At 53.1% G+C, this 24,852-nt stretch overlaps 5 protein-coding genes across 12 annotated transcripts in view; 2 read left to right on the forward strand and 3 right to left on the reverse strand.

Annotated features, from left to right (window-relative positions):
- The window catches only part of TLN1 (talin 1), a 31,544-nt gene extending 29,357 nt beyond the window's left edge, over nt 1-2,187 (reverse strand). The window contains exon 1 of one of the 2 annotated variants that reach the window (XM_018052141.1): nt 1,868-2,159. The gene's annotated coding sequence lies outside the window, so the exon portion shown is untranslated. Of the gene's footprint in view, nt 1-1,867 lie in introns of both variants that reach the window. The other variant, XM_018052143.1, reaches the window with a different exon arrangement.
- On the forward strand, nt 2,258-6,618 carry CREB3 (cAMP responsive element binding protein 3). 2 transcript variants are annotated; one of them, XM_018052145.1, is made up of 9 exons: nt 2,258-2,710; nt 2,826-2,973; nt 3,049-3,116; nt 3,233-3,322; nt 4,790-4,896; nt 5,005-5,073; nt 5,677-5,761; nt 5,859-5,943; nt 6,025-6,618. In XM_018052145.1, the coding sequence occupies exons 1-9, from the start codon at nt 2,573-2,575 to the stop codon at nt 6,339-6,341; spliced, it is 1,107 nt and encodes a 368-aa protein (XP_017907634.1). In that variant the 5' UTR covers nt 2,258-2,572; the 3' UTR covers nt 6,342-6,618. The 2 variants fall into 2 exon arrangements, with proteins under 2 accessions (XP_017907634.1, XP_017907633.1); XM_018052144.1 differs by having other exon boundaries at nt 2,826-3,116; nt 6,025-6,615.
- Nucleotides 6,478-17,662, reverse strand: GBA2 (glucosylceramidase beta 2). The gene is made up of 17 exons (XM_005683846.3): nt 16,791-17,662; nt 13,267-13,358; nt 12,840-12,955; nt 10,961-11,179; nt 10,421-10,660; nt 10,091-10,193; nt 9,786-9,939; nt 9,573-9,698; nt 9,204-9,376; nt 8,887-8,991; nt 8,582-8,689; nt 8,331-8,482; nt 8,099-8,205; nt 7,820-7,962; nt 7,630-7,745; nt 7,340-7,531; nt 6,478-7,065 (listed from the first exon to the last, which is right to left on the reverse strand). Exons 1-17 carry the CDS (start codon nt 17,117-17,119, stop codon nt 6,784-6,786), a joined length of 2,757 nt encoding a protein of 918 aa, XP_005683903.1. The 5' UTR covers nt 17,120-17,662; the 3' UTR covers nt 6,478-6,783.
- Nucleotides 17,712-23,302, forward strand: RGP1 (RGP1 homolog, RAB6A GEF complex partner 1). 6 transcript variants are annotated; one of them, XM_018052152.1, is made up of 11 exons: nt 17,729-17,849; nt 18,003-18,078; nt 18,178-18,312; nt 18,681-18,817; nt 19,098-19,181; nt 19,283-19,432; nt 19,695-19,841; nt 20,024-20,151; nt 20,354-20,543; nt 21,077-21,228; nt 22,647-23,302. In XM_018052152.1, the coding sequence occupies exons 3-11, from the start codon at nt 18,197-18,199 to the stop codon at nt 22,662-22,664; spliced, it is 1,122 nt and encodes a 373-aa protein (XP_017907641.1). In that variant the 5' UTR covers nt 17,729-17,849; nt 18,003-18,078; nt 18,178-18,196; the 3' UTR covers nt 22,665-23,302. The 6 variants fall into 6 exon arrangements, with proteins under 6 accessions (XP_017907637.1, XP_017907638.1, XP_017907641.1 ...); XM_018052150.1 differs by having other exon boundaries at nt 17,730-17,849; nt 21,948-22,965; XM_018052148.1 differs by having other exon boundaries at nt 17,712-17,828; nt 21,077-22,936.
- Nucleotides 21,524-22,507, reverse strand: MSMP (microseminoprotein, prostate associated). The gene is made up of 3 exons (XM_005683848.3): nt 22,358-22,507; nt 22,068-22,176; nt 21,524-21,704 (listed from the first exon to the last, which is right to left on the reverse strand). The coding sequence occupies exons 1-3, from the start codon at nt 22,485-22,487 to the stop codon at nt 21,524-21,526; spliced, it is 420 nt and encodes a 139-aa protein (XP_005683905.1). The 5' UTR covers nt 22,488-22,507.

Genomic DNA, 24,852 nt, shown 5'->3' on the forward strand with positions numbered 1-24,852 from the left:
GAGTGGAACAGGGGGACAGGGAAGAGATGCTGGCAGTGTCTAAGTAAAAATGGAGTTGAGGGGGATGGGCTGACGCCAGTGGCTGGGTCAAGCTGGGTAGGGGACAGTGTTGTGGTCAGCGGCAGGGTCAGGCTGGGAGTGAAAGGGGGTGTGGTCAGTGGCCTGGTTGGGCGTGGGATCAGCAAGACCCAGTTTCCTCTTTGGGTCTCATTTCCTCTTTTCTGTTGGGGGAGTGGGGGAAGGGGATCTATAACTGGACCAAGAAATTAGGAGGCTTAGAATCAGGGAATGGTATATAGCAGGGACTGTGAGGGCTTGGCAGCAGTGTTGAGCTGGTGGTGGGGTATTTAGCAGATAAACAGGAGATATGTAGGTGAATGAGCAGGTAACTATATGGTGGGAGAGTGCTTTAAAATGATGGGAAAGCTCAGATGTGGATGAGGGTAAATGAAGGTGGGATGTGTGGATTATGAGGTGGGAAGGGAGGCAGAACTGAGCTGAGAAGGTAACGTGGACCGCATGGGAAAGCTAAAGGCAAGGGAAGTGTTCTGTCAGTGGGTACGCCTGAGGGTGTGAAACGCAGCACCAGGGAGCAGAGTTGGAGAGGAAGGCTTAATTTCGAGGGACTGGGGAAAATGGAGGCAGTAGGGCTGAACTTTCAGAGAATTAAGCCATCCTCTTCTTGCATGGTAACAGTGTCCTTGGTCTGCTTCCCCCTTAATTACCAGTCCCTTCTCCCCTAGGCAGTCCGCCACGATTACTAAGCCCTGTACATGTCCTGGGTCCCTAACTCTTTTCTAACTCCTACCTTGTAAACAACAGGATCCAAGAACCCTCGCCCTCAACTGTGGTGGTCACAGCAAGAGCCTGAGGCTTAGAAAATAGAATTAAGCTGGAATCCCTGATGCCAGCAATTCCAGCTAGCCCAGAACCCTAGCCTGAAATTAGTCTGTCATTTCCCTGGGCCAAAGAAGCCTTCCCCACAAAACAAGGGCATCTACCTACTGCCAGTCTCTTAAATTTCACCTGCCTGAGGTCAACTACCCTGATCTCAACTACAGCACAGAAAACTGCCTGAAATTTCTAACATTAATGCTGACCATAATTTGTCTCCTGATTCCCAGTACTGGATTTGACAGGCATCCCTGTCCTACCACATACCTGAATCCAATCCCTGATCCCTAATTTTGATCTAATTTTTACCTGTAGCATCAACTCTGGACCTTTACCCCTGAATCTTCATCCCTAAACCTAAAGTTCATTTGTCACTTGATTCCTGATTCACCCCTTTCTTGTTTATCCCCTGTACTGGCTATGCTAACCTTCTCTAATCCCTAAATGTGGACTTCTAACTTAGTTTCTGTTGTTGACCCTTAACCTGAACTCTGACATACGTTAACCTGAACTCTAACGTTGGTCGTTATAGAAAACAAAATAATGCCCTTAATCCAAACCTCACCTACACAAAACGCACCTCACACTAATAAATCTAAATTTTAACCCCAGCTGTACACTCCTAAAGCTAACCTTAACTCCTAAAACCCAACTCCACTTAATCTCCAACTCACCCGTTCCTGCTCACGTACCCGCTATCAGCTAACCTCAAAGCCGATCCCCGCCCTGCGTCACACTGCCACCCACTCCTCACCCTCCCTCAAAACTATCCTAGGCCGAGGACTGCTCCAGGAAGGGCCTGGCTGCCGAAAAACGGCCTATTTAACTCAGAGCACAAGCAGAGATACACCGGACGCGAACCTCTCCAACATGACCCGAAACAGACGCAGAAGTCAGGGGCCCTGCCCGCCCGCCTCCCAGGCCTGGTGTCGCGGCCCCACCCTGAGGCCCCAGTTCGCCCGGTCCGGCCTACCTGTGCTGCCCGGCTCTGTGCCCCGCCCGCCGGCCCGCTAACCCGCTCGTTCTCCCGGTGGCTCTCGGGCTGCGGCCTCGCCCTCCCTTCGACACTCTCGGCCACTTCCGTCCCGGGAACGTCCCCCACCCGCGGGCGGCGCCCTGGGCCCGCGCTCTATGGTCGCGGGCACTGCAGGAAGCTGCTCTGGCCCCAGCTCTCGATGCTCGGGAGCCCGCTGACGACCGGCAGCCCCTCCCCAGCCGGAAACGAGGGTGCGGTGCAGTCCCGAGGAAGCGCCAGAACTGCGCCCTAGTTCCCTTTTAGGCTCTAATCCTTCCTTTTTCTAGCCCGGGGCGGAGCCGCTTCCTCAGAATGCCCGCCCTCAGGGACTGCGGGGGCGGAAGGCACGTCCCCTCTATTTGCATCGCGCGCTGGACGTGGCGCGTACAGCGGCAGCCTCCGCGTCGGGGTGGGGTGGGGGACTCCAACTCCCGGCATGCCTCGCGGGTAGGTGCGTCACTTGTGTTCTGTTGGAAGTCTAGCGGGGAGCGGAGTCTGGAAGGCGGGTCCCGGTTTCAGAGCCTTCGCCAGCAGCTAGGAGGAAAACGCCGCTGGAGAGCCGATAGGTGGGGCCGACTGACAGTCCGTCGCGGTTACGCCTGGTTGGGGATAGGGTCCGGGTGGCGAGGTGAACTCCTGTGTTTCTGCGCATCTTTTCCATAAATGTCTCATATGGAGCTGGCGTTGGACCCGGGTGACCGTGACCTGCTAGGCTTTCTGCTAGAGGAAAGCGGTGGTTTGGGTGCGGCGCCCGACGAGGCCTTGGCGTCTCCGCCGGATTGGGAGCTGCCACTTTCTGAGGCGAGTGGCGGGCTCTGAGTCGGGGAGGCGTGAGGCGGGTTTGTGGGCGGGGTGGGGGTGTCCCTGAGGCAGGGGGTGGTGATGGTCAAAGCCTGTTAATTTGAACCCTGTGTAGTCTCTGAGCGATTGGGACGTGGAGGATTTCCTGAGCTGCCTGCCGAGTCCCCCATCATCGTTGAACGTTTTCAGCAGCTCTAACTCCTGTCTTGTCCAGCATGACCACACCTATTCTCTCTCACAAGAGCATGTCTCCATAGATCTAGGTAAGCCTGAAATAAGTGAAGTTTGGGAAAGGAGAGGACTCCGAGGCCTGACTACTCATATTTTCCCTTTTGCAGATAATGAGAGCTATGGAAAAGAGGGGGCTCAGATGACTCCACTGTGTGTGGAGGAGCCGGCAGATCAGGTACTTGACTTGATTTATAGGAGGGTTATTTCCGTATTGCGCGGGTCGGGGCAGTATTCCGCGTTACTTTCTGAAATCCCTTTGCAACTCTGCTGCCCATCTCTCCGGAACCGCAGGAGATTGCTAGGCTGATACTGACTGAGGAGGAGAAAAGGCTGTTGGAGAAGGAGGGGCTTACTTTGCCTGGGATGCTTCCACTCACTAAGGTAAGTCTCCCATTGTGGGGACGGGGGTTGTGAGTTCCAAGTAGGCCAGTTCTGTTAATTTTGTATCAGTAACTTGAAAAAGAATTGAGGTGAGAGATTAGCACAATTTTGAGTAGGAAGCTGGGGCATGTGGTTAGTATACTGCTTGCAAGGACAGATCCTGGTTGGTAGTGCTTTTATAAATTTTGGTGTTCTTTTTAACTAAGAATTCAAAATTATCAGGGTAATGTTAGTAAAGGGATTTGGAAAGTACTGTACAAGCGCGGGGCTCTGATACTTATATTTCACTGGTTTCATGCTACTTTACTTGTAGCTGAGTAGTAGATCAAGTATTAGAGTAGTATAACAAGTAGTATAACAATTAAGTAGTATAACAAGAGTAAATGTGAAATTTAGAGTTTCAAGCAATGAGTGGCAGCTTCACATGCACGGTATTGTGATACTATGATGAAATCAATGTCTGTTAACAGAAAGGTTAACAATTTTAATTTCTCAAAAATATAAGTTGAGGCAATCCCCTGGCAATCCAGTGGTTAGGACTCTGTGCTTTCACTGCTCAGGGTCAGGGTGCAATCCTGGTCTGCACCAGGGTGCAGTCCCCTGGTCTGGGAACTGAGATCCCACAAGTGCGAGGTGTGGCCAAAAAAAAGTACAAGTTGAGTCAACAGTGTGATATGGCTACTAAGGAAGAGAGTGGGGTTTAGAAGCTGTATCATCAGATTTAGTTGTTGTTTGGTCGCTAAGTCATGTCCAACTCTTTGCAATTCCATGGACTATGGCCCCCAAACTCCTCTGTCCATGGGATTTCCCAGACAAGAATACTGGAGTACGTTGCAATTTCCTTCTCCAGGGGATCATCCCAACCCAGGGATGGAACCTGTGTTTCCTGAGTCGCCTGCATTGTAGGCAGATTCTTTACTGCTGAGGCACTGGGGAAGCCCAGTTGTATCATCAGATACCAGTTATCTAATAGTGTTGCCACTAGAAGGGCAGTAACTATCTTGTTTTCTTTTACATTGGCCAAAAAGCTTCTTAAGTTTTGAGCCTATTATCTTTGACAGATATTAAGAAGATGCAGTCCATCCTGAGAAGAGATAAGATGATGAGTTAAAATTTTTGCCCAGTTTTTTTTTTTTTTAAACTCTGAAGAAATGCCAAGTGCTTTAAAATAGCTGAAGACCTTTGTTCTATTATGGCCCCAGAGATTAGGTGCTAGGTAAGTCCAACAGGTAGAAATAACAGAGGCAGATGTTGGCTCATAAGGAAGGTTTTTTAAAAAAATTATCTAACAAAATTGTTACAATGGTTTGGCTTGTGAGGACAGAAGCATTCAGACAGAAGCAGAGTGCCTATTGGTCAGGGAAATTGTAGAAGGAATCTCTGCTTTGAGAAGATTGAACTCGGTTGCCTTCAAACTCTTTGGTCTAATGTTCCTCTGATGGGATCCCTTTTCCTGTCTTCTCCCAGATGGAGGAACAAGTCCTGAAACGAGTGCGGAGGAAGATTCGAAACAAAAAGTCTGCTCAAGAGAGCCGTAGGAAGAAGAAGGTGTATGTGGGGGGTTTAGAAAGCAGGTATGAAAGGGAGCTGGACTCGGGGGTGGGAGAAACAGGTAATTGGAAGTGTGAGGTTTTTGAAGGGAGGATACAGGCCATGTCCCCACATCCCTGTTATTCCTCCAGGGTCCTGAAATACACAGCCCAGAATCTGGAGCTGCAGAACAAAGTACAGCTCCTGGAGGAACAGAATCTGTAAGCAGCTCTTTCACATCAGGGTTTGCTCATCCCTCCCGCTTACTACTGTCTCAGTCTTTCTCCTGCTCCATATTTGATTTGTCACCGGGCATCTCTCACATATGTCTGATGCTTGGTCTTTAGTGGGTCTCTGATTCCATGAAGCTCATAGTAATGGGGAATAAATTCACAAGTATAAGTATCAAGGAGGAAGAGAGGGAGTAAGACCTCATGTGGCAGATGGCATTTGATAGAAGATATGATTCTGGGATGGGGGTGGGGAGCATTCTAGGCAGAGAGGACACAGCCTAGTCCAGTCTGGCTGGAACCCTAAAATAGGTGAGTTGGGCCAGAAGATAGAGAATATAATCCCTGGTGAGGATTGTATACAGAGTTGATCAGGCAGTGGAGAACCACTGAAGGGGTTTGCAAAAGAAGTTTAAGTCAGGGCAGAGACGTGTGTGTTTGTGTTCATGAGGTCTGGTATTTTGGTCACAGAAGGGATCACTTGCAAAAAGTAAGAGAGGATCCAGTGCACACATGGAGGGGATGGCCTTAACAGGAGGGTTTTGTTGTATGGCAAGGTGCCAGGCTGGGGGTGCTCACTGTCCCCTCTTCTAGGTCCCTTTTGGATCAGCTGAGGAGACTCCAGGCCATGGTGATTCAGACAGCCAACAAAGCCAGCAGCGGCAGCACCTGTGTCTTGGTGAGGATGGTGATGGAAGGAGATATTCTTTTCTCAGGTGGCAGGGAGAGGGGTGCAACGCAGAGCCCTTCTTCATCTCTTTTCTCCTGTGCTCCAGGTTCTACTGTTCTCCTTCTGTCTCCTCCTCGTACCTGCTATGTACTCCTCGGACACAAGGGGGAGCCTGCCGGCTGAGCACAGAGGTGAGAGCACCTTGAGGATACCACTAAGGAGGGGCTAGGGGAGAGCCCCAGCCTGCCCCTGAATAGGCTTTGTCTCCTCAGTGTTGTCCCGTCAGCTTCGTGCCCTCCCCAGCGAGGACCCCTCACAGCTGGAGCCACCTGCCCTGCAGTCAGAGGTACCAAAGGACAGCTTGGACCATGAGCTCCAGGCTGCTAGCAACTCTTGCTGCCTCTTCCATCTCATGCCCCAGGCTCCTAGAGCAGTGCCTCCCCTGCAATTGCCACTGCCTGATAGTTTCTCAGAGTGCTCCTGCCCAGAGTCCATTTCTCCCCTGCATGCAAATCTCACAAGAGAGGAAGGATGGCTCCCTACTCCCAGGCCCACATCTGTTATCTTGCAAGGCAGATACTCAGGCTAGATGTGAGGATGTGGGGGCCCTCTGTCAGTGTCTGGTGCCCCCTAGTCTGTGTGTGGAGGAAAGGGAATGGGAGAGGGCTAGCCTCAGGTCCTGTGCCCTGTCAGGAAGCCTGAGGACTCAAACACACCACACTCACTGGTTTTCTGGGTCTTTTATTTGAACCTGTGTATGTCTGTCACCCCATGAAAGGGCCTAGGAGAATCAGATGACCTCCCTGAACACGTCATGCAGTGAGGGGATGGGGTGAAGAAAGAAATAAATAAGTGATTCTGATACATGGTTCACCCTCAACCCCTCTTTACTGGCACGGTGGGTAGGTAGAAGGGAGGGCATGATTGTCCTGGTGGCTCAGGGTTGCAGGAGACTGGAGGTGGGGTGGTGGCAGAGGAAAAGTCAGGCTAAAGGCTGGGCTGTGAGCGCCTCCTTCCCCGGTTCACACGACTCACTCTGGGCTCGGGTTTGCCATGGCTTCCTTTGGTCCATGTTTGGGCCTGGTGCATAGTCCTGTGCCCCGTTTGGATATTGGCCCAGAGGCCTTTATATGTTGCTGCTGCTGCTGCAGGGCCAGCTGCATGGCCCAGATGCTCAGTGGCCGCATGTAGGCCAGTGAGCGGAACACCCGCCGCTGGCAGTACGCCTCAGGGGTCTGGAAGGCCAGGCCCAGGCGCTCCCACACAGTACGATAGCAGCCTTCAGCTGTCCGGAAGCCCTCCCAAGTCAGGCCCTGTAGGGGAGAGAGGGAAGTCATTACTTGGCAACCCTTGAATAGCTATTTCAGCTGGACAGATGGAGATAATAGGGTCTCTGCCCTCAGGGAGTTCCTGGCTAGTGGGGGAGATAAATTTGGCTCACAGGCAGAAGCCTGAAGACAGGCAATAGAATGCATGCCAAGGAAGGGGGGAGGCTCTCTGGATGGATAAGATGGCATTGAATTAGGTTATTAGGAGTCTGATAGCCAAGGTACAGATGGCAGAGAGCCGGGGAAGGGAGTGAATTACCTCCTGGATCATGGTGGCTGCCAGCCCGTAGACCACGCCCACCCAGACTTCATCAGACTGGACGCTGGATGTGTCAGGAACACCACGGGGCTGCATGCCATTCACGGCCCCCATGGCCCCTCCTGCAAAGGCCTGGACATTGAACTCAAAGATTGTTTGGAGAGCACGGACCACCTGTTGGGTAGGAAACACCTAGAGGGACAGGGAAGAAACACGGTCTTTTATACTTGCTTCTCTCCCCCAGGAAAAACCCTTAGTTTTCTCTAGGATTTCTCCTCCTAGTCTCTCACCTCACTGTCTCCTTCTCCTAGGCCACTGGCCCTTAGGAACCACTGGCCAGCACACTGGTCAGACATGATGCTATAGGACTGAGGCTGAGAGCTGCAGTCGTAGTTGTAGTAGCGGCCTGGAGAGGGAGAACACAGTAAGTCTCCTGCCTCCCAGAGCTGCCTTGAGATTCTTTAGGATCCCCCAACTCACCATTCCACAGCAGCCGATCATAGGCTTCCTGGCCCCGGCTAAGGATGGAAGAAAACTTATTCTGGGCCTCCTGTGCCCCACACAGAGCAGCCATCTGGACCATCACAGCCACGGCCGCCAGCCACAGTCCTCCGCAGTAAGCACTGATGAGGGACACAGGTTGGGGGAATCAGCCTGGCAGCTCCAGCCACTCTTATACAATATAATAGGCACACTGAGCCCACAATCCCTTGATGCCCAGTTCCCCACCTTAGGCCCTGGAAATCCCTACCCCCCAACCTGGGGCCTGTGGTGACCCATCCATCATAGGTTTGGTCTGCATAGCCTCCATTCTCGATGAGTCCATCATGGTCCTTGTCAAACTTCATTTCAGACTCCATCACGGCCTAGAGAGGGATCAAGATACTGAAGACCAAGATACTAAGAAAAGACAACAGTAGCCAGCTGGGCTTTCCCCAGACACCCAGAAACATGCCCCTGGTACACAGACCACTGCACACGTGTCCCTTACCAGACACACAGGCCACATGTCCCTCAAGAAACACTGGTCACCCGTCAGGTAATAGTCCCGATAGACCTGCAGCACAAACTTCAGGTTCAGGTCCTTCCAGTCTCCAGTGTCGTGGATCTCGTACGCATTGACCCGGAGCCATGGCTCGTCATCTGGGGAGGGGAGGAAATGTGGTCATCTGCACTGCGGGCTCAGGTGGAGGGTGCAGAAACGGAGGGAGCGACGCGCCCTTGTGCTGGAGGGACTTGTACCTGGGTCCCCAACATCATGGGGGATGACGTTCCTCCTCTTCACAGGCGCTGTTACCCCACTCATCAGGAACCGCCGCTGTGTCAGGTCCTCCCTGAGAGTGGCCAGAGCTGGGGGAGCAGATACACAAGGGGGGGTGCGGGGCAGGGAGTGGGTAGGCTTGGGGTCGCACACAGAACTGTGTGTGTGACTCGAAGGGAACTGGTGAGCAGGATCCACATATATCAGTGGAAGAGAAGTCAGGGACCACCAAGGTTCAGGGCTGTGGGGAACTGAGAAGCAGAAGGGGCACAAAAGGGACTCTCACCCATGTCATACTGCAGGCTAAGCTCAAGTTTGGGCCAGAGCATGACGAGGGCGAAGGAAGCATAAAAGTGGACATCGTATGTGTTGTACATGCGGTATTCCTGGCCTGGAGAAATGAAGGAGATAACACGTTGCCAGGATTCCTGTTGCTTCTTCATACTGCCCTACCTAGCCACACCTCTAGAATTGGGGTGTAGGGCACCATCACACTTCATGTTCTAGCCAGTACCCTGGGATAGGCAAAACCCATCCTCCTGCCGTGGAACAGGGCACTAACTGGCCTCATGGACACAAACCACGCCCCTTGGCAGCTCGTACCTTCAAGGTAGGCAAACCGGCCATACTCCTGCAGGAGGGGGCGGAGCTGACCCATGCTGCCCACCAGCGCCTCTGGCAGGGAGTCTTCAGGAACTTCCAGCCATACTGTGCCCCCGTCAGCCAGGAAGTAGAGTTCATTGAACAGTGCAGATTTGTACCAGGCAGGCAAGGATCTGGGGAGGCAGGAGGAGGTAATGGTCTTATGAGGTGGCACTTCAGGAAAGGAAGGATTCTGGGGTTTAGTGAAGTAGGGGTCCCAAGTGAATCCCAGACCACCTCTGTTGACTTTGGTGGTGGAGAGTGAATCAGGGAGTCTTAGTGAAAGTGTGAGGGTCTGGGAGAAAGGCAAGAAACGGGCTCCACTGGCACCTGTCCTCCAACACCGGGCTCTGCCAAGCCGAGATCTTCTCTTCCCAGTCGGCATAGTGGCTGAGGGCATAGTGGCTGAGGGCGGGTGCTGCATCACCATCTGGGCCAAAGAACCTCGTGTACCGCCTAGGTGGGCAGAAGGGGAGGCATGAGAACATGGGCTCTACTCAGAGCCCCAGCACCATGATCCGTGCACACTCCTGTTCCCGTCACCTGTAGTAGACCCGGCCCTTTGCTCCAAACATGATTCTGGGCATGTCCCAAGCCAGTGAGAACTCTAAGCGCTGCCGGCCTCGCGGTGGCAGCTTGCCCGAAACACACACAGCCCCAGCGATGCCCACTCCTTTCTGCGAAGGGAGACTTTTTCCTGAGAGAAGCACAAAATGAGTGAGTACCCACTTTGGCCACAGAGATCCCTGACATAGGAAGAAGGCTGTTGGTTACCAGGCCTCCCAGCCCTGCTCTGAAGACAGGGACATTCTCTCTTCCCTCCACCTCCCCGTGAGACCCCCCATCACCAGTGAGGGAGTCCAGCTGTCCATCCAGAAGTAGATCCTGCCACACCTGCTGCCCGGCGCTGTCAGGGTCAAAGGCTGTAAGGTGGGTTACCGTTGTGTCTGCCTGTTAAGGGGTCAAAGACTTTGTGAGGATAAACTCCATAGGTGCGTGGCTCCTGACTAACTCCCCTCTACATCTTCCCACCTCCAAGTTCCACCGGCTCGAGGGCTATGGTGAGGGTAGGACTCAGGAGCTGAGGAAGTGAAGAGATCACAGTGGTATGGGATTGGGCTCGGGTCAGGCTGACAGCAGGGCTTCAGGGCAGTGCTATAGGGCAGGCACCCCCATACCGAGAGTCGTGCAGCCACAGCCATGGTGTAGGGGTTTGGGGGGGTTGGATGATGCAGCAGCAGCCCCTGAACCGTCTCTCCATCACGCTCCAGACAGAAGGGCTCATTCCACAACCCCCCGGGGGCGTCGTCTTCACCACCAAGTCCATTCCGCATGGAGAACATGATGGACACTTCCAGGGCTTCATCCCCTTCATTTTCCACATCCCATACAAAGACTCCTACAGGCAGGCTGCTGTCCTGGGAGCAGAAGGTCAGACTCAGAGGGTCCCTGTGTAGCCCTTTGGCCGCACTTCCCAGGATCAGTCCTTGGCACCGAGGAGCTGACTCAGATACCCGCTAATACAGTGTCTTCCACTTGCATCTCCCCACATTGCCTGGCAAGCTGTCTACTAGGAGACAGAAGACCAATCGGGTGATGGTCCTAGGAAACCAGCGTGAAGTTCACGCCCCACCCCGTCTTGCACAGGTCATGACACTTCCAGGAGAGAGAGATCCTGGGGAAGGGAGAGCACAGAGGAAACCAAGAGGGAGCCTCACCTGGTAGTCATGGGGCAAGATGGGTGTGATCTGGCGGCAGGTGAGGGTGACGTTCTGGCCAGGAAGCTGATAGACAGTCCAGGCTCTGGGATAGAGGGCGTGGTAGAATGCAAAGTACCCACACAGACCCCAGTTCCAGCTGCGCAGGACACTCGGGCGCTCCACCGACAGGACTTGCTGGTACACCGTCTGTCCTCTCCGGCGCAAACACACTGTGAACTAAACCAAGAAGGCATGTGGGCTGGAATGGGGTAACAGGTATCTCAAATGAGACCCCTTCTCCTCAGAGTAGCTTCTCCCCTGCAGACCCTGCAGTGGTGACCCGCGCCCCACAGTTTAACTCCATCTCCCCCAGGCCTTCCACCTACACTCAATGAATCACTGAAAATCGTGCCTTCTCTATCTTTCTCCCTGCTTGCTCTCCCTTCTCACTGCTCTGGTCTTAACTGCCCTAAGACAGCCCCACACCATCTCTGCCCCACCCCATCTGGATTTCAGCCTGATCTTTCTTACAGAGAACTCAAGATATGTTAGTCTGTGTTTATAATATTTCAATGACTTCCGTGGCCCTCAGGCTAAAATCTAAACTCACCTACCTGGCTTTCAAAGTTACATTCTTGAGGTGGCCTCTCCCTGCCCATCAGATTCATTACTTGTTCAAGCCCTTATATTCTGGTCGTATCAAATACTGTTCCTTGAGCACAATACATTTCCTTCTCCATGCTTTTGCATGTGTTTATTCTCCTTTTGGTAAAACCCCTCATGCTTCAAGGCCTAGATCAAATGCCATCTCTCCCCTCAAGCAGTGAGCCATTCTCCTGTGTGTCCCCCTACCCTTCCAGTCAGCATGTGATAATGTGTTTACGTTCTGACTCCCTGACTGCTCTGGAGGGTACGGGCTGTGAGGGGTTAATATCTCCTCCCTCGGTTCAAAGTACGCCTAATATCTTTAATGTATACATCAAATAATTTATGTTGTTGGAATAGTAGGTAATGGTTAACATTACAGGCTTATAACCACAGAGAAAACTGGTTCTGAATCCCAGTGCTTCCATTTACCAACCACGTGACCTTGGGCATGGTACTTAGTTGCCACATGTGTAAAACGGGCATAATAATGGTACTTCCCTTATAGAACTATCTTTACATATTAAATATTATACAAAAAAAGAGTCATGATTCTGGAAGGCATTTGCCTCAGGATACCTCAGGGATGAGCCAGAGAGGAAGCCTGGGGCCTTGGACAGGGCTGGTGAACCTGAACTAGGAAAGGCAGTGTCATTAATAGAATTCAAGGTCTGCTAGTCATTTCTCCTTTGAAGATGAGCTGGAGGCCTCCCTCAGACAGGAAATAGGAACTTGGTGGACAACTCAACATGGGAGGGCACTAGAGAGTGATGATGAAAGGTAGCCCACATGCCTCTGGCAATCAAAGGCCTAGCAGTGACAAGTGGCTGACGGCTGGCAGATCAGGGCAAGCAGTGGGTGCTCTGTGCATGCATGTTTTCCGGTGCATTTGCAGACTTTCGGTTTGTTTTCCCTTCTGATCTTTCAAGCAGGTTAAGTGATCCCGGAATTGTCTGACTCTCTGTGGCTGGGGACAGGCTCAACCAGTGGAGCTGGGGCAGCAAGGCAGGTAGGAGGCATTTACTAGAGAAATAAAGGGCATAGGGGTACCTTTTTTCTTTCAAGGAACATGAACTCTGAGTGTCTCATTCCTATAGTACATCCCAGCACAGGGCTTGGCACACAGAAAACATCATGAAAATACTAGATGGAATCATGTACATCTCTAATCGCCACATCCTACACTAGCCAAGAGACCCTTCTTGCCTGGGAAGTATTGTCCGGGACCTCTGCTCTACCTCCTGGCTCTTACTTGGTTAGCGATGACTGTCTGGTGCTGGTACATTCCAGGATTAAGCTGCCAACGACAGAACTGGCCTCTCCAGCCTCTGGTGATAGTGCCTCCCCCGATGCCACCCAAGGGACAACCTAGAGAAAGAATTAGGATGTCAGAGGGGCATGGGAGATGAAAAAGAGCCCATTTATCACTTTCTAGACTATAGAGATGGGTTCCCCTAAACCTGGGATGGGGGGTCAGGGGAGAATATCAAATTCACACATTGTGCACTTTAAACTTATACAGTGTTCTATGTTAGTTATATCTCAATAAAGCTGGGGTGGGGGGGAAACCCTAGGGAATGGGTCAGTGCAATTTAAAGAAGCTGAAGGTTTCTTTGCCTAGCTCCACGTGGGCCTGGATGCTGCCCTCTCTGACTGAGCAGGGCTAGAGTGAGGCTCACCGTAGATCTGTCTCAGGGGCACAGAGTTGATGAGGTCGATGAAAGGTTTCTTCTTTTCCACCTGGGTCTTCCGGTACCACCACTGCAAGTACCTGAGGAGCAAGGGGTGCTGTGGGTCAGGGCAAGGGGCTGCAGTCACCTCCCTCTTTGGACACCCAGCCGTGACTTCCCATGTTTAACTATTCCAAGGACCCATTGCCTTCACTTCCAAACTTCTTCTCTCGACTTTTCTGTAGTTCAAGGTCTTCTCATCTTCCCAGTCACCCCCGGTCATGGCATGGGACTATCTTTGTTTCTCCTCTCTACTGTCCTTAGAAGGAGCTCTCTGATGTTTCCTCACCTCTGACTCCACCACTGGTTTAATTTATTCCAGGAGCTTCTGTCTGAGGTGCTGAAAGGGCCAGTTAGTTTCCTGACTTATAATCATCCCCACCCCATAAACAAGCATAGGCTGCTGCAATAGCTTCCTTCTTTTTTAAAATGATTTTTCTTCTGATTATGAAAGGTTGAAAATCTGGAGAATGCACTAAGTGGAAGGTGAAAAAAATCCCACCCATATACATTTTGGGCCATCTTCTTTTAGGTCTTTTTCTTTTTTTTTCCTTTTTCTGTCTCTCTTTTTAAGTTCAGCATTTAAACTGTAAGCTTTCTAATTTGTTCTCTTATTATATCCCAGAAAAGCCTTCTAAAAACCCCAATATATCCTGGTCTTATCACAGCTCTGTATCCAATAGGAAAATGATTCTGTTTGGGATTCAAGGCTTTGACCTCTGTCTCAGCCGTGTGTGTGTGTGTGTGTCTGTGTGTGTTTCTGTGTGTGTGTGTGTCTATGTGTGTGTCTGTGTGTCTGTTTGGGATTCAAGGCTTTAACCTCTGTCTCAGCTGTGTGTGTGTGTGTCTGTGTGTGTGTGTGTGTGTGTGTGTCTGTTAGTCACTCAGTTGTGTCTGACTCTTTGTGACCCCACGGACTGTAGCTCTTCAGGCACTCTGTCGATGGGATTCTCCAGGCAAGAATAGTGGAGTGGGTTGCCATTTCCTTCTCCAAGGTATCTTCCCACCCAGGCATTGCAGGCAGATCCTTTACCATCTGAGCCACCAGGAAAGCCCCAGCCTAATACTTCTACAGTTTCCATTCAGAGTGGGTCCTCACTAAGCAACCCCTTCCTGCCGGACTCTCTCCCAATTCCACTCTCCTCCCTCGGCAGTTCGTTCATTTATCCCCATTGTTCAAGCACACTGCTTATAGCTATGTACTGGGGTAAGTAACCCTGCTGAATCTATGGGGATACTCTTGCCCTTCCTACCTCAAGGGATGGTTGGAAGGGCACAATAGATAACCTTCTATTGGCACATTTGTGCCCTTCTAAGGTCACAAATGACACAATAGATAGGAAAGCTACAAAGTGGAATATCCATGTCACATATCATCATTACTTGTACGCACACTATCTCAGCTCCCAATCAGACACTGTCCTGTTACTTTAGTGTTCCTCATGTGAGTCTGACATACTTTTCAGTTCCCTGGGGAAAGGGACAGCGACAAAGACTTGTTGCTTATTACCCACAGCTTCAAGCACAGGGCAGGGCACCTGGTCTGCAGTCAACAAATATTTGCTGGGTTTATAAAGAACATATGTACAAACAGTGGAACATAAGAGAAATAAACAAGGACAGGAGCAAGTGAAGGAGAAATATGATTAAAGAACAGGAGGGTACATTCTGGGAGTGAGGGGAGACGGAGGGAAGACGAACAGTGGGAAGGCAGCTCTTCTTTGCCAGTTTAGAAGAAACTGGACTTTGAAACTGGTGGCCAGAAAGGATTGCCAAATGGAGGGAGGGCACAGCTCCGATTAGGGTGGTGAGGGAGAAATGCAAGATGTGAAGATAGCAGAACAAAGGTGTGTCTAGCACAGAACAAGCACTCAGTACATATTTACTGAATGAATGGATTCGGGCTGAAAGGGAGAGCAACCAAAATTGAGTTCTTACCATTCTGAGGCCAAGAGAACTCTGTCTTACTGGGGCTCCTGATCAGTGTACCCCCAATTCAGCTCCCTCTTAGGGCCTATGTTTCTCTCACACCATTGAGCAGCTGGCTATTCCTGATCTATTTGTCCTTTTCCATGATTTCAACCTCAACTTAATCATTCAGAATTCTTGTCTCACCCCTGCATTCTCCTCAGTGCAGGACCTCATCTCATCTCAAAACCTCTGTGTCAGTGATCCCCACCCTGTCCTAGGATGGGGATCTGAGTCCAGGGGGTGAGGACAGCTTCAGGCATCTGTGATTCAGCTTATACTTAGGGATGGAGGGGCTAAGATGCCCATGGACAGGTTCTTGACCTCAGTGTTCCCACCACATGCACCCCAAGGTGCTTCTCTCAGTACCCTGGCCCCAGATCCTGTTTTGACCCAAAGCCTTTTAGGGTCAAAACTAGCCAAGTCAGTTTCAGAAGCAGCCTGGAGGAATTACTGTGCTCTAGTACAGGCCACCCAGAGGAACTGTCAAAGGAGTCAGACACCCAGGCAGCAACAGGCCCTCCCCACTGCCGAGGGCTTGGGTTAGGTCCATGGGCTCTCCACCCCAACCCCACAGCACTGACCGCAGAAGAGAAGGAACCTCTACTTAAGAGGCTGGCTCAAAGCTAGGTTTCCCATACTTGAAGCCTCCCTCCACAGTTCTGTGTTTACTGTGGCAACTGACTCAGGATGACCTCAGGGTGATGCTTTCTGTCCTCACAGGCACCTGTCTCTGTTACTGGGTCTTGGTCCCAACACTCAGTGAGGATCCGGAGGAGTCCTACAGCCCAGGATAAGCTCTCAGCCTGTCTGCAACCCTTTGCTGGGGCAGGGGACCAGGAAATGCTCTGGAAGATTATAACTAATCTCTAGGAACACCTAAGGCAGGGCCATTCTGGTCAAAGGTCTTCTTTGCTTTTTATATCAGGGGCCATCTATTCCAGAATAGAGTGAATATTACCTTTCATCACCCTCTCCTTAGGGTTGAGAGCAGGCAAGTTCTCAACCACTCCCTGGAGCCAGAGTTTGAGGAAAGAAGCCAAAGGGTGTTGGGACTATAAAATGCTGTGCCTAAGTGAGTGAGGTTCAGTGAATACTCCAGTTGCTTAGGGGGATCTGGAGCTGAGAACCCTCCCCTCCAAGAAGACAACATTGTATCAATACCGAAACAGCCAGAGTATCTTTTCTACCTTGTCACAAAGTATAACTAATCCCAAAGGGCAGTCTTCAGAGAAGAGAGAGCACCTGAGAGGGAGCCTAGATGTGTAAGGCTTACTACAAGGCTCAAATGCCCCTTCTTGCTAAAAAGACAAGTTACTGGAAGGAAGTGGGTTGCAAAGAGACCTGACTTGGTCTCACCCTCCAAAACTATGGGCTTAGATGATGTTGGGTATAGATAGGGGCCACCTGACCAGGACAAGGCACCCTCCTGCTTTCTTACCCTTTCCTGCCTCTGCTGGAACAAAGTGAGGCACAAGGTCCTCTAGGCAATGGGATCGACTCACCTCAAGCCCATGCCCAAGTGCTTTATCAGGTTGCTCAGCGAGATGTCATTGGCATTAAAGGGTTTCCTCTTCTCTGCAAACTCGTGAGCCAGGCAGATGCGCCAGCCAAAGGGAGGCACCTGGTAGCCCTTAGCTTTCCCCTCGTAGGAAGCCATCAGCTGCCCGGAGTCCTCCGCACTGCTGTAACCCTGTTCATGCTGGGGTAGACTGTCCTCAGGGATTGGACAGTCTGTAACCTGCACAGCCTCCGTGCCATTTTCAGGGCAAGAAGCCTGTGGATCCCCTTTGGCACAGCTGGTCTGCTCCGAGGCTGGGACTCCGGTTCCCATATTCCCTGGATCCTGGGTCTCCAGGACCTCGGTGGTTTCAGTTCCCGAGCTTTCTGGTACCAAGTATCTGGCCAGCCAAGCCCAGATGTGGACGTGGATGGTTTTTAGGTGTTGTCTCGGAAAGCGGGCCACTGGGGAAAGCTGAGGCGAGCCGGTGTCTCTGTGCAACCAGGTAGCTGTTGCTGCTGCGGCGGCGGCGACAGCAATAAAGCCGCCACGGTCTCACCCTCGGTTGTCTCTCTGGGACCTGGGCGGGAAGGATCGGGTCTCGACGTCATTGGGCCGCGGTGATTAGCTGGCCCGGCCAAAGGGCGACTGGGCCCGCGGAGAGGGGAGGAGCCCCCAGGGCCGGCCCTCCAGGCACCGCCCCCGGGACCGGCCTGGGAGTTCGCCGCAGCCCAGGCCCCGTCCCCGGGCCGCGGCACCAGGCCCCCCCGCGGTGGGCGCCGGGTCCCGCCGGCCGGTGTCCGGGGCGGCGCCCGCGCCCGGGTACCAGCCCGTGGGAAGGTGACCCAGGGCGGCCGGCCCACCCGAGCCCCTTCCGGCCTAGCCGGCCCGGCGCTTCCGGCCGGAAGGGACTCGGAGGGAAGTCCCGCCTCTGCCGCGGCCGCAGCCACGCACTTGGCCCGGGCCCGGAGGGGCGGGCGGCCGAGGCCTTCGAGGCACCGAGTACCCTGTTTCAGTCTGGTCCCCTGTTTCGATCTGAGGGGTATCCGGGCTTGGTTGCGAGGTGCCGGGCGGCCGGGGCCCCGGGCTGGGAGGTGGAACCTCCAGGGAAGGGGTCGGGGGTGGCCTAGGGGTCCCGGCGGGGAAGAGAGGGGATGACCTGGAGCCGATAGGGGCGGGGGCCTGGGACCCTAAGCGGCTCCATCTCCCTCTGCAGTGCCCGGTCAGCTGCCGCCGTACCTGCCTTCCGCCTTCCCGCACTCCAAACCTGGGCGCTTCCCTCTGACACCGTGGTACTGAACGCCCGTTTCCTCGGTCCTCACCCCCAGGCTCGCCCGAGACACCCTTCCCTGCCGTGGTACTGACCTCTGATACCCCTTGTTTCCTTCTAGATCCGATCCCGGAGCTGCCATGATTGAAGTGGTAGCAGAGCTGAGCAGAGGTCCTGTGTTTCTGGCAGGGGAGGCCCTGGAGTGTGTGGTTACAGTCACCAATCCTCTGCCCCCCACGGCCACTTCTGCATCCAGGTGGGGACACTGGTACTGAAGAAGACGGCCCTTCTGGGAGGAAGCCTGCTATCTGTAGTGCTGAGCCAGAGCTCAGGCTATCCTGTGGCTACAGCACCACCACTTTGTTCATTGTGCTCTCATTGTAGGGAAGGGCTAGTTAACAGAAGATGTGGGTGACATAGCCCTCAGCTCGCCTTTCTTCTCTCCTCCCCCTGCTACCTATGGTATACTTCTCTGTGTATAATGGTTTCTCTTTGGGGTTCTGGATTCTCTGATCCGGACGACAGCCACCTCTCTGTGCTGGTCTTCTCAGTGTGGTAGGGAGTTTGGGAGAGCATTTGTGAGGTCAGGAGCTCCTCTGATGCCCTCTTTTCCTCCTCCCATAGTGAGGCTCTGGCCTGGGCCAGTGCCCAAATCCACTGCCAGTTCCACGCCAGTGAGAGTCGAGTGGCACTTCCTCCCCCCGACTCCAGTCAGCCGGATGTCCAGCCTGAGAGCCAGACTGTCTTTCTTCCACACCGAGGTTAGAGATGGGGCTTTTGCCTTCAGAGGGGGATGGAATCATTGTTACCCAAGGGTGAAGTTGTCAAATTGTTCTGGTGGGTCATTACAGTCTCTGTCCTATTGGGGTTGTGGTGGAGTGTAATTATTGCTCTAGGGGGCGTAAAGCTGTTCCTATCTCACCTTGAGGAAAGAGGAATGGCTTGCCTCGTGTTGGCAGTGCTTACTGTCCCCACTTGCTGCGCTAGCCTTCTCCAGCGCTAGACAATGAGGTTATTAAGTTGCAGTCTTCTATTTTTTAGGTGAGAGGGGTCAGTGTATCCTTTCCACTCCACCAAAAATCCTCTTCTGTGACCTGAGGCTAGACCCTGGAGAGTCCAAATCATGTGAGTGACTGCCCCTGGGCCCCTGGATTGCCTTCTGCGGCTCCTGGAGGGAGGACCTCTCCGGCTACTTCTGGCTGCCCTGACTACTGCTTTCCAACCAGACTCCTACAGCGAAGTGCTGCCTGTAGAGGGACCACCCTCATTTCGGGGTCAGTCAGTCAAGTATGTCTACAAACTGACCATTGGCTGCCAGCGTGTCAACTCACCCATCACTTTACTGAGGGTCCCTCTGAGGGTTCTTGTGCTCACTGGTAAGCAAGGGTTCCTGGAGGGAGGGGCTGGGGAAGAGCCTCACCAAAGCAGTAATGCTCTTTAGAGAGTTTGTGAAAGGGGCTGGAGGGAAGCTTCCTGATCTTAGTCACGGTGTGAGGGAGTTGGGGAGAGAATGTCCTGGAGCACAGGTGAGATGCCTACCCCTCAGTTGTGGCGCCCTGTACCTTCAACCCTGACGGTTGGCATCTAAAACCCTAACCACTGCTCTTCTCTCCCACCACCTCTCCACACTCTCTCTAGGCCTTCAAGATGTCCGGTTTCCCCAGGATGAGGCTGTAGCCCCATCCAGTCCATTCCTAGAGGAGGATGAAGGTGGGAAGAAGGATTCGTGGCTCACCGAGCTGGCTGGAGAGCGCCTCATGGCTGCCACATCCTGCCGGAGCCTCCGTGAGGATCCTTCCAGAATTGCCCCGCCCCTTCCTCCCCTGTAGTACTCCTGTCTCAGAGCCAGACTTTCCTAACTGCCAGATTCTTCTGAGGACCCACAGATAGTTCATGATCATAAAGGCAGGCCCACCTTTTGGACTCCCCAGTATGGACCCAGGTTTACTGTGTCCGTCTCTCCCTAGATCTGTACAACATCAGTGATGGCCGAGGAAAAGTTGGGACATTTGGCATCTTCAAATCTGTATACAGACTTGGCGAGGATGTGGTGGGGACCTTAAACTTAGGAGAAGGAACTGTAGCTTGTTTGCAGGTGAGAGAGGAGCAGGAACTTTGGGGGAACTGGGCCTGAAGGGTTAGGGTGGAAGGAGAGGGCCTGCAGAAAGACAGGTGGCATGGAGAAGTGGGCGTCACCCAGGGCCCTCTGATAAAACAGGGTGAGGTTGGGCTGCCCTCCCGTCCAGAGTCAGCACGTCCCTGTGCCTGCCTGCACACCCTTGTCTTCTTGATCGCAGTTCTCAGTGAGCTTACAGACGGAGGAGCGTGTGCAGCCTGAGTACCAACGGCGCCGCGGGGCAGGAGGTGCCCCCTCGGTGTCCCACATCACTCATGCCCGGCACCAGGAGTCCTGCCTACACACGACCAGAACCAGCTTCTCTCTCCCCATCCCTCTCAGCTCCACCCCAGGCTTCTGCACAGCCATTGGTGAGACCCTGACCTTGTTGGGGGCGAGGGGAGCCCAGGGTAAAATGCTGTGCTTTGGTACAGTATAATGGATCCTGGTTCCTAACACACACCCAGAAGTTTCCACATCCAACCTCTGACCCTTAACACTTCCTCTGAACTTCAACCTGTTTCTTAGGTGCACGCACCCATAAATTCTTAACAGCCGTGCAAATCTCCTCTCCCCCTGCCCACTGGGACCCTGTGGTACACTTATCTCTGATTCCACAGAGCATTTGCTTCAAGCTACCAAGTCCTGACTGTCCCACACTTGGGTTCTTAGGTGCTTGATGCTCTTGTCCTTATTGTCACGTTTCCAGTGACAACACACTAGATTTCTTGAGCGAAATCCTCAATCCTGGCTCCCTGCCCCATGACTTCCCCGCTCTTCCTGAATACAGGGTTTCGTTTTTGTTTTCTAATTTGCTAACCACATCCTGTCTTTGGCTTTTACTCCTGGCCTCTAATGCTTCTGCCTTTATCTCTCCCCACCCCCCCCAACCCCCCCACCACAGTATCCTTGAAGTGGCGTTTGCATTTTGAGTTTGTCACCTCCCGAGAACCCGGTTTGGTGCTCCTACCTCCCATGGAACAGCCCGAGCCCGCCACCTGGACGGGGCCTGAGCAAGTGCCTGTGGACACCTTCAGCTGGGACCTGCCCATCAAGGTGCTGCCTACAAGCCCTACCCTGGCCTCCTATGCGGCCCCCGGCCCCAGCACCAGCACTATAACCATCTGAAACTGCCCCATGTGGCACAGCCTTCTTCAGGATCCTGAGAACTCAGCCCCTGGGCTCTAGTAGGGCCCATTGTTTCCACCTGGGGTCCAGTGGCACAGATAATGAGAGGCAGGCTTTCGGCTGAGCGTTAACTTATTTATTCAGAATAAATCCGCAGCTGCTAGTGGTTTCCCTGGAAGTGGCAGCAGCAGTGGGCGGTCAGCAGAAGGGCAGTCAGTTGCGTTTAGCTGGAGTGGGGAGCAGGCGCCGCAGGCACAGGGGTGTTAGCTGAGCCCCACTCTGGGTCGGGCCCTCCCCCTTTGCAGGGCAGCCGAGGGTCAGATTTTTGCACGAGGGAGAACTGGCATGTTCCTGCCTCCTGGCGTACCTCACAGCCCGCAGGGAAGTCGATAGGATGCTGGGACCTGGGGAACCGAAGGACGGGGGAAGGGTCAGGACAGTGAAGGTCCACCTCTATCCCTGACCCGAATCCCCTCCCCGGCGCTCCTCCCATGTCTCCCCAGTGCCCCTGGCCCTGCAGTATTTCTCTTGCCTGCCATATATGGATTTTTTTCATTTCAGAGCAGGAATATTTTCCCTCCAGATCCACCTAACTCCCCTCACTCTGTAACCTGAAGCCTCTCACACCTTCTTGTTGGTATCGTCAGGTTCAGCCAGCCTCTTACTGCTACTCCGTTCATTCTCACGTCAGAGCAATCTAGTCACACCCTGGCCAGCTCAGTCCCTCACATCGGAGCCATTCTCTCTGGCCACCTTTGGTCACTCACGTATCACAGCAGCCCACACCGACCGGATGCAGACAGGTGCAGTGGAAGCAGTCCTTGCGCAGCCAAGACTCGCCCAGGGTGAAATACTTCCCCTCATAGTGGCAGGGGGCTGGGGAAGAACAGGAAACGTTAGAGCCAGAGCGGAGCAGTAAGGGCACGCTGCCCCTGCGTGTGGTCTCTCCTATGTCCCCGCTCCAGGGAGTCTGCGTTTGCCGCCACGGGACCATCTCTGAGCCCTTCCTCCCAGTGCCCTCTGCACCCATCCTTCCTTAGGCCTCACGCAGCTTTACCTTGAGCTTGGAAGTAGCACTTGCTGTGGACTCCTGGGTGCTGGAGGAGCAGAGATGCTACCAAGTAGATGACCCCCCAGCCTCCCCGAGTTCCCGTAGCCTGTCCCACCCAGAGTGTCCTTGGGGCCATTCTGGCAGCGCAGCTCTTTCGGACCCTTCTTGGCTTCCGTTCAGGCTGCTCTGGCCTCGTCTCCTTGGCTCTTCTCTGTTCCTCTCCTTGAGCCTTAGCTTCGGTCTCTCTCCCCTGGGCGCCTGTCTTACACCATCTCCGTGCCCTCTGTTCTCACAGGCTTGGGGATGTTTATAAAGTGAGGACCCTGGCCCCCTGCTGAGTGGAGCTGGAAAAGCCGTAACTCTGTTTCCTGAGGTGAGGGCATGAAAACAAGAGGTCTAGCTTTAATAAGCTGTGAGAGCTGATTCATGCCCCCGCACAGCCAAGGGGAGGAGGGTGGCCGGGGAAGGGGCGCTGGACTGGGCACTTCCCCAGCAAGGAGGGGGCGGGGTGAGGGCCCCCAGGTGGTCCCCAGGACCCTCCCTGGCCTGGAGAGAAGGAAGCATTCCACATCTCCCCCCGCCCCGTAATACACACACACACACACACACACACACACACTGCAGGGGTGTGTACGCTGGGATCCCTGCCTGGACCGGAGGGAGGCATTTCCTGGGGATGGCTAATCCTGTGCCCCAGCCAAACCAAGGAGATGCAGTAGGGTGCGACGGCCAGAGGCTCCAGGAGAGCAAACAGGCACCTGGTGTGGAGAATGTTTCTCTCAGACCCTAGGGCAGGGTCTCCTTGCAGTGTCCTAGGGACATGGCTGGCCCTCAGAGGTTAGGGGTGGGGGGCTGGGGACAGGTGTCTCCTTTTTTTTACAGGCATCCCAGAGATAAGACTATCCATTGTTCATCACCCCAAACACACAGCAAATAAAAGATCTTGCCATATCTGGGAGTGGTTCTTTTCAAAGAGGAACATCTCTAAGTGCCCTTACCGTATGGGTCATTCCAGTTTTCACAAAGAGAGGCCCTTCTTTCCTTCTGTATGTTACGGAATGAGGATTTAGGAACGTATCCTCTGACATCCTCTTTTGGATTTCCTGTAGGTTCTGGAGAACCTGAAGATAGGTGATTAAGAGTCAGACTCTGGATTTAGATCCTAATTCTACTAAAAAGCTATGTGATATTGAGCAAGTTAGTTCACCTCTCTAAACCTGTTCCCTTGTCTGTAAATTGGGATAGTGATACCAGCTCATAGGATCATCAAGAGGATTCCATGAGATAATGCATGTCATGCTCCTCGCACTGTGCCTGGCACATAGCCCTCCAGAAAGAGTAAACTGTGGTCGGTGTTAGATGTTCCATTCTTTGAATGATGCGGAGGAGCCCTGTGTGCATGGCCCACGGCTTCTGTTGGGGCTGCTATAGACTTCTTTCACTTGCATGTGTATGCTCCTTTCATCCTACCAGTTCCTGCAAAAATTACCTCCAGGATGGTTTTGGTCCTTGTGTCCTTGAAACTCTAAATGTCCACTTTGAGAACAGAGTTGCTGATAAGCCTCCTTTTGCTAGGTCAAGACCCCTCACTTCTTCCTGGGAAGACATATCCTTTCTTTTTCCATCCTTCCGGCTAACTTTGGGACTCCTGCTTTTCCTCATAAGGTTTCTGAACTATTTCTTCCCATCCTCCTGTGAACTCTCAGGTTCTCCTGTCTCATGTGTCTAATGCTGGCCTTTGGTATTAATTGCCACAGCCACACCGGATTACTTTCTCTATTTCACACTCCGAAGACCCCTGTTCCAGCTATCACTCTCCTACCCACAGGGTCAGCACTTTGGCACTTATTCTAGTTTCCTTCTAAGTCTCCAATTCCATTTACCTCTAGACTCCCGCTGCCTGTAACCCAGTGGTTCCAATCCAACTACTTCTGGCTGACTTCTAGAGGACTGCCCTCCCTCTCACCTTGTCACCATTCAGAAACAGCTTCATCAGTCCTCCGAACTCCCTATCCTTTTCCAAGAAGACAGCTTACATGGCCGGAGATGAGGACTGTACCGCACCTTCACCCTAGTCAGGTCTGATATGCTTTCCATCTCAGAGGAGCAACAAGAGGAAAAAAAAAACAAACCAGGAGCGGGGTGCCCTGATGTAGGCTGGCATGTGGGGGGCATGGCCTTGGAATTCTCTGGGCTGGAGCAGGTGGATTCAAAGGCTTGACCAACACAAGGGCCCGGAAATCGTGTCAGTGGCCAGTAGCTCTGCTGCTGCCTTTGTGGGGACAGCAGCTGACACTCTTGGTGCTTGGACCATAGACTTCCTTCTGCTCCTGCAACTTGCCGCCAGCCCCGTGGGGGCCAGACACTAGTGAGAGAGCTAGAGAGCCTGAAGGGAGTGGTGGTCATGCTGTAGGCAGAGGGGATTGGTGTGTGTGAGGTCATGGGACAGGGGTGCGAGTTTCCACCTGTAGTGAAGAGGAGGTAGGCACACAGGGGCAGGA

The sequence above is a fragment of the Capra hircus genome, chromosome 8 (assembly GCF_001704415.2).
Source record: "Capra hircus breed San Clemente chromosome 8, ASM170441v1, whole genome shotgun sequence".
NCBI classification, from domain to species: Eukaryota; Metazoa; Chordata; class Mammalia; order Artiodactyla; family Bovidae; genus Capra; species Capra hircus.

Coding starts and splice junctions, on each gene's coding strand:
- CREB3 (XM_018052144.1), top strand. CDS start 2,573: ATGTCTCATATGGAGCTGGCGTTGGACCCGGGTGACCGTGACCTGCTA. Junction 4,897..5,004: donor GTGGGGGGTTTAGAAAGCAG/GTATGAAAGGGA, acceptor TTATTCCTCCAG/GGTCCTGAAATACACAGCCC. Junction 5,944..6,024: donor CCTGCCGGCTGAGCACAGAG/GTGAGAGCACCT, acceptor TTGTCTCCTCAG/TGTTGTCCCGTCAGCTTCGT.
- GBA2 (XM_005683846.3), bottom strand. CDS start 17,119: ATGGGAACCGGAGTCCCAGCCTCGGAGCAGACCAGCTGTGCCAAAGGG. Junction 8,690..8,886: donor TAGCCTGCAGTATGACATGG/GTGAGAGTCCCT, acceptor CTGCTCCCCCAG/CTCTGGCCACTCTCAGGGAG. Junction 7,746..7,819: donor TGATCGGCTGCTGTGGAATG/GTGAGTTGGGGG, acceptor CTCCCTCTCCAG/GCCGCTACTACAACTACGAC.
- MSMP (XM_005683848.3), bottom strand. CDS start 22,487: ATGGCCCCAAGGACACTCTGGGTGGGACAGGCTACGGGAACTCGGGGA. Junction 22,177..22,357: donor GTGCTACTTCCAAGCTCAAG/GTAAAGCTGCGT, acceptor GTTCTTCCCCAG/CCCCCTGCCACTATGAGGGG. Junction 21,705..22,067: donor GGTGTGGGCTGCTGTGATAC/GTGAGTGACCAA, acceptor TCGGTTCCCCAG/GTCCCAGCATCCTATCGACT.
- RGP1 (XM_018052148.1), top strand. CDS start 18,197: ATGATTGAAGTGGTAGCAGAGCTGAGCAGAGGTCCTGTGTTTCTGGCA. Junction 19,842..20,023: donor CACATCCTGCCGGAGCCTCC/GTGAGGATCCTT, acceptor GTCTCTCCCTAG/ATCTGTACAACATCAGTGAT. Junction 20,152..20,353: donor GAACTGTAGCTTGTTTGCAG/GTGAGAGAGGAG, acceptor TCTTGATCGCAG/TTCTCAGTGAGCTTACAGAC.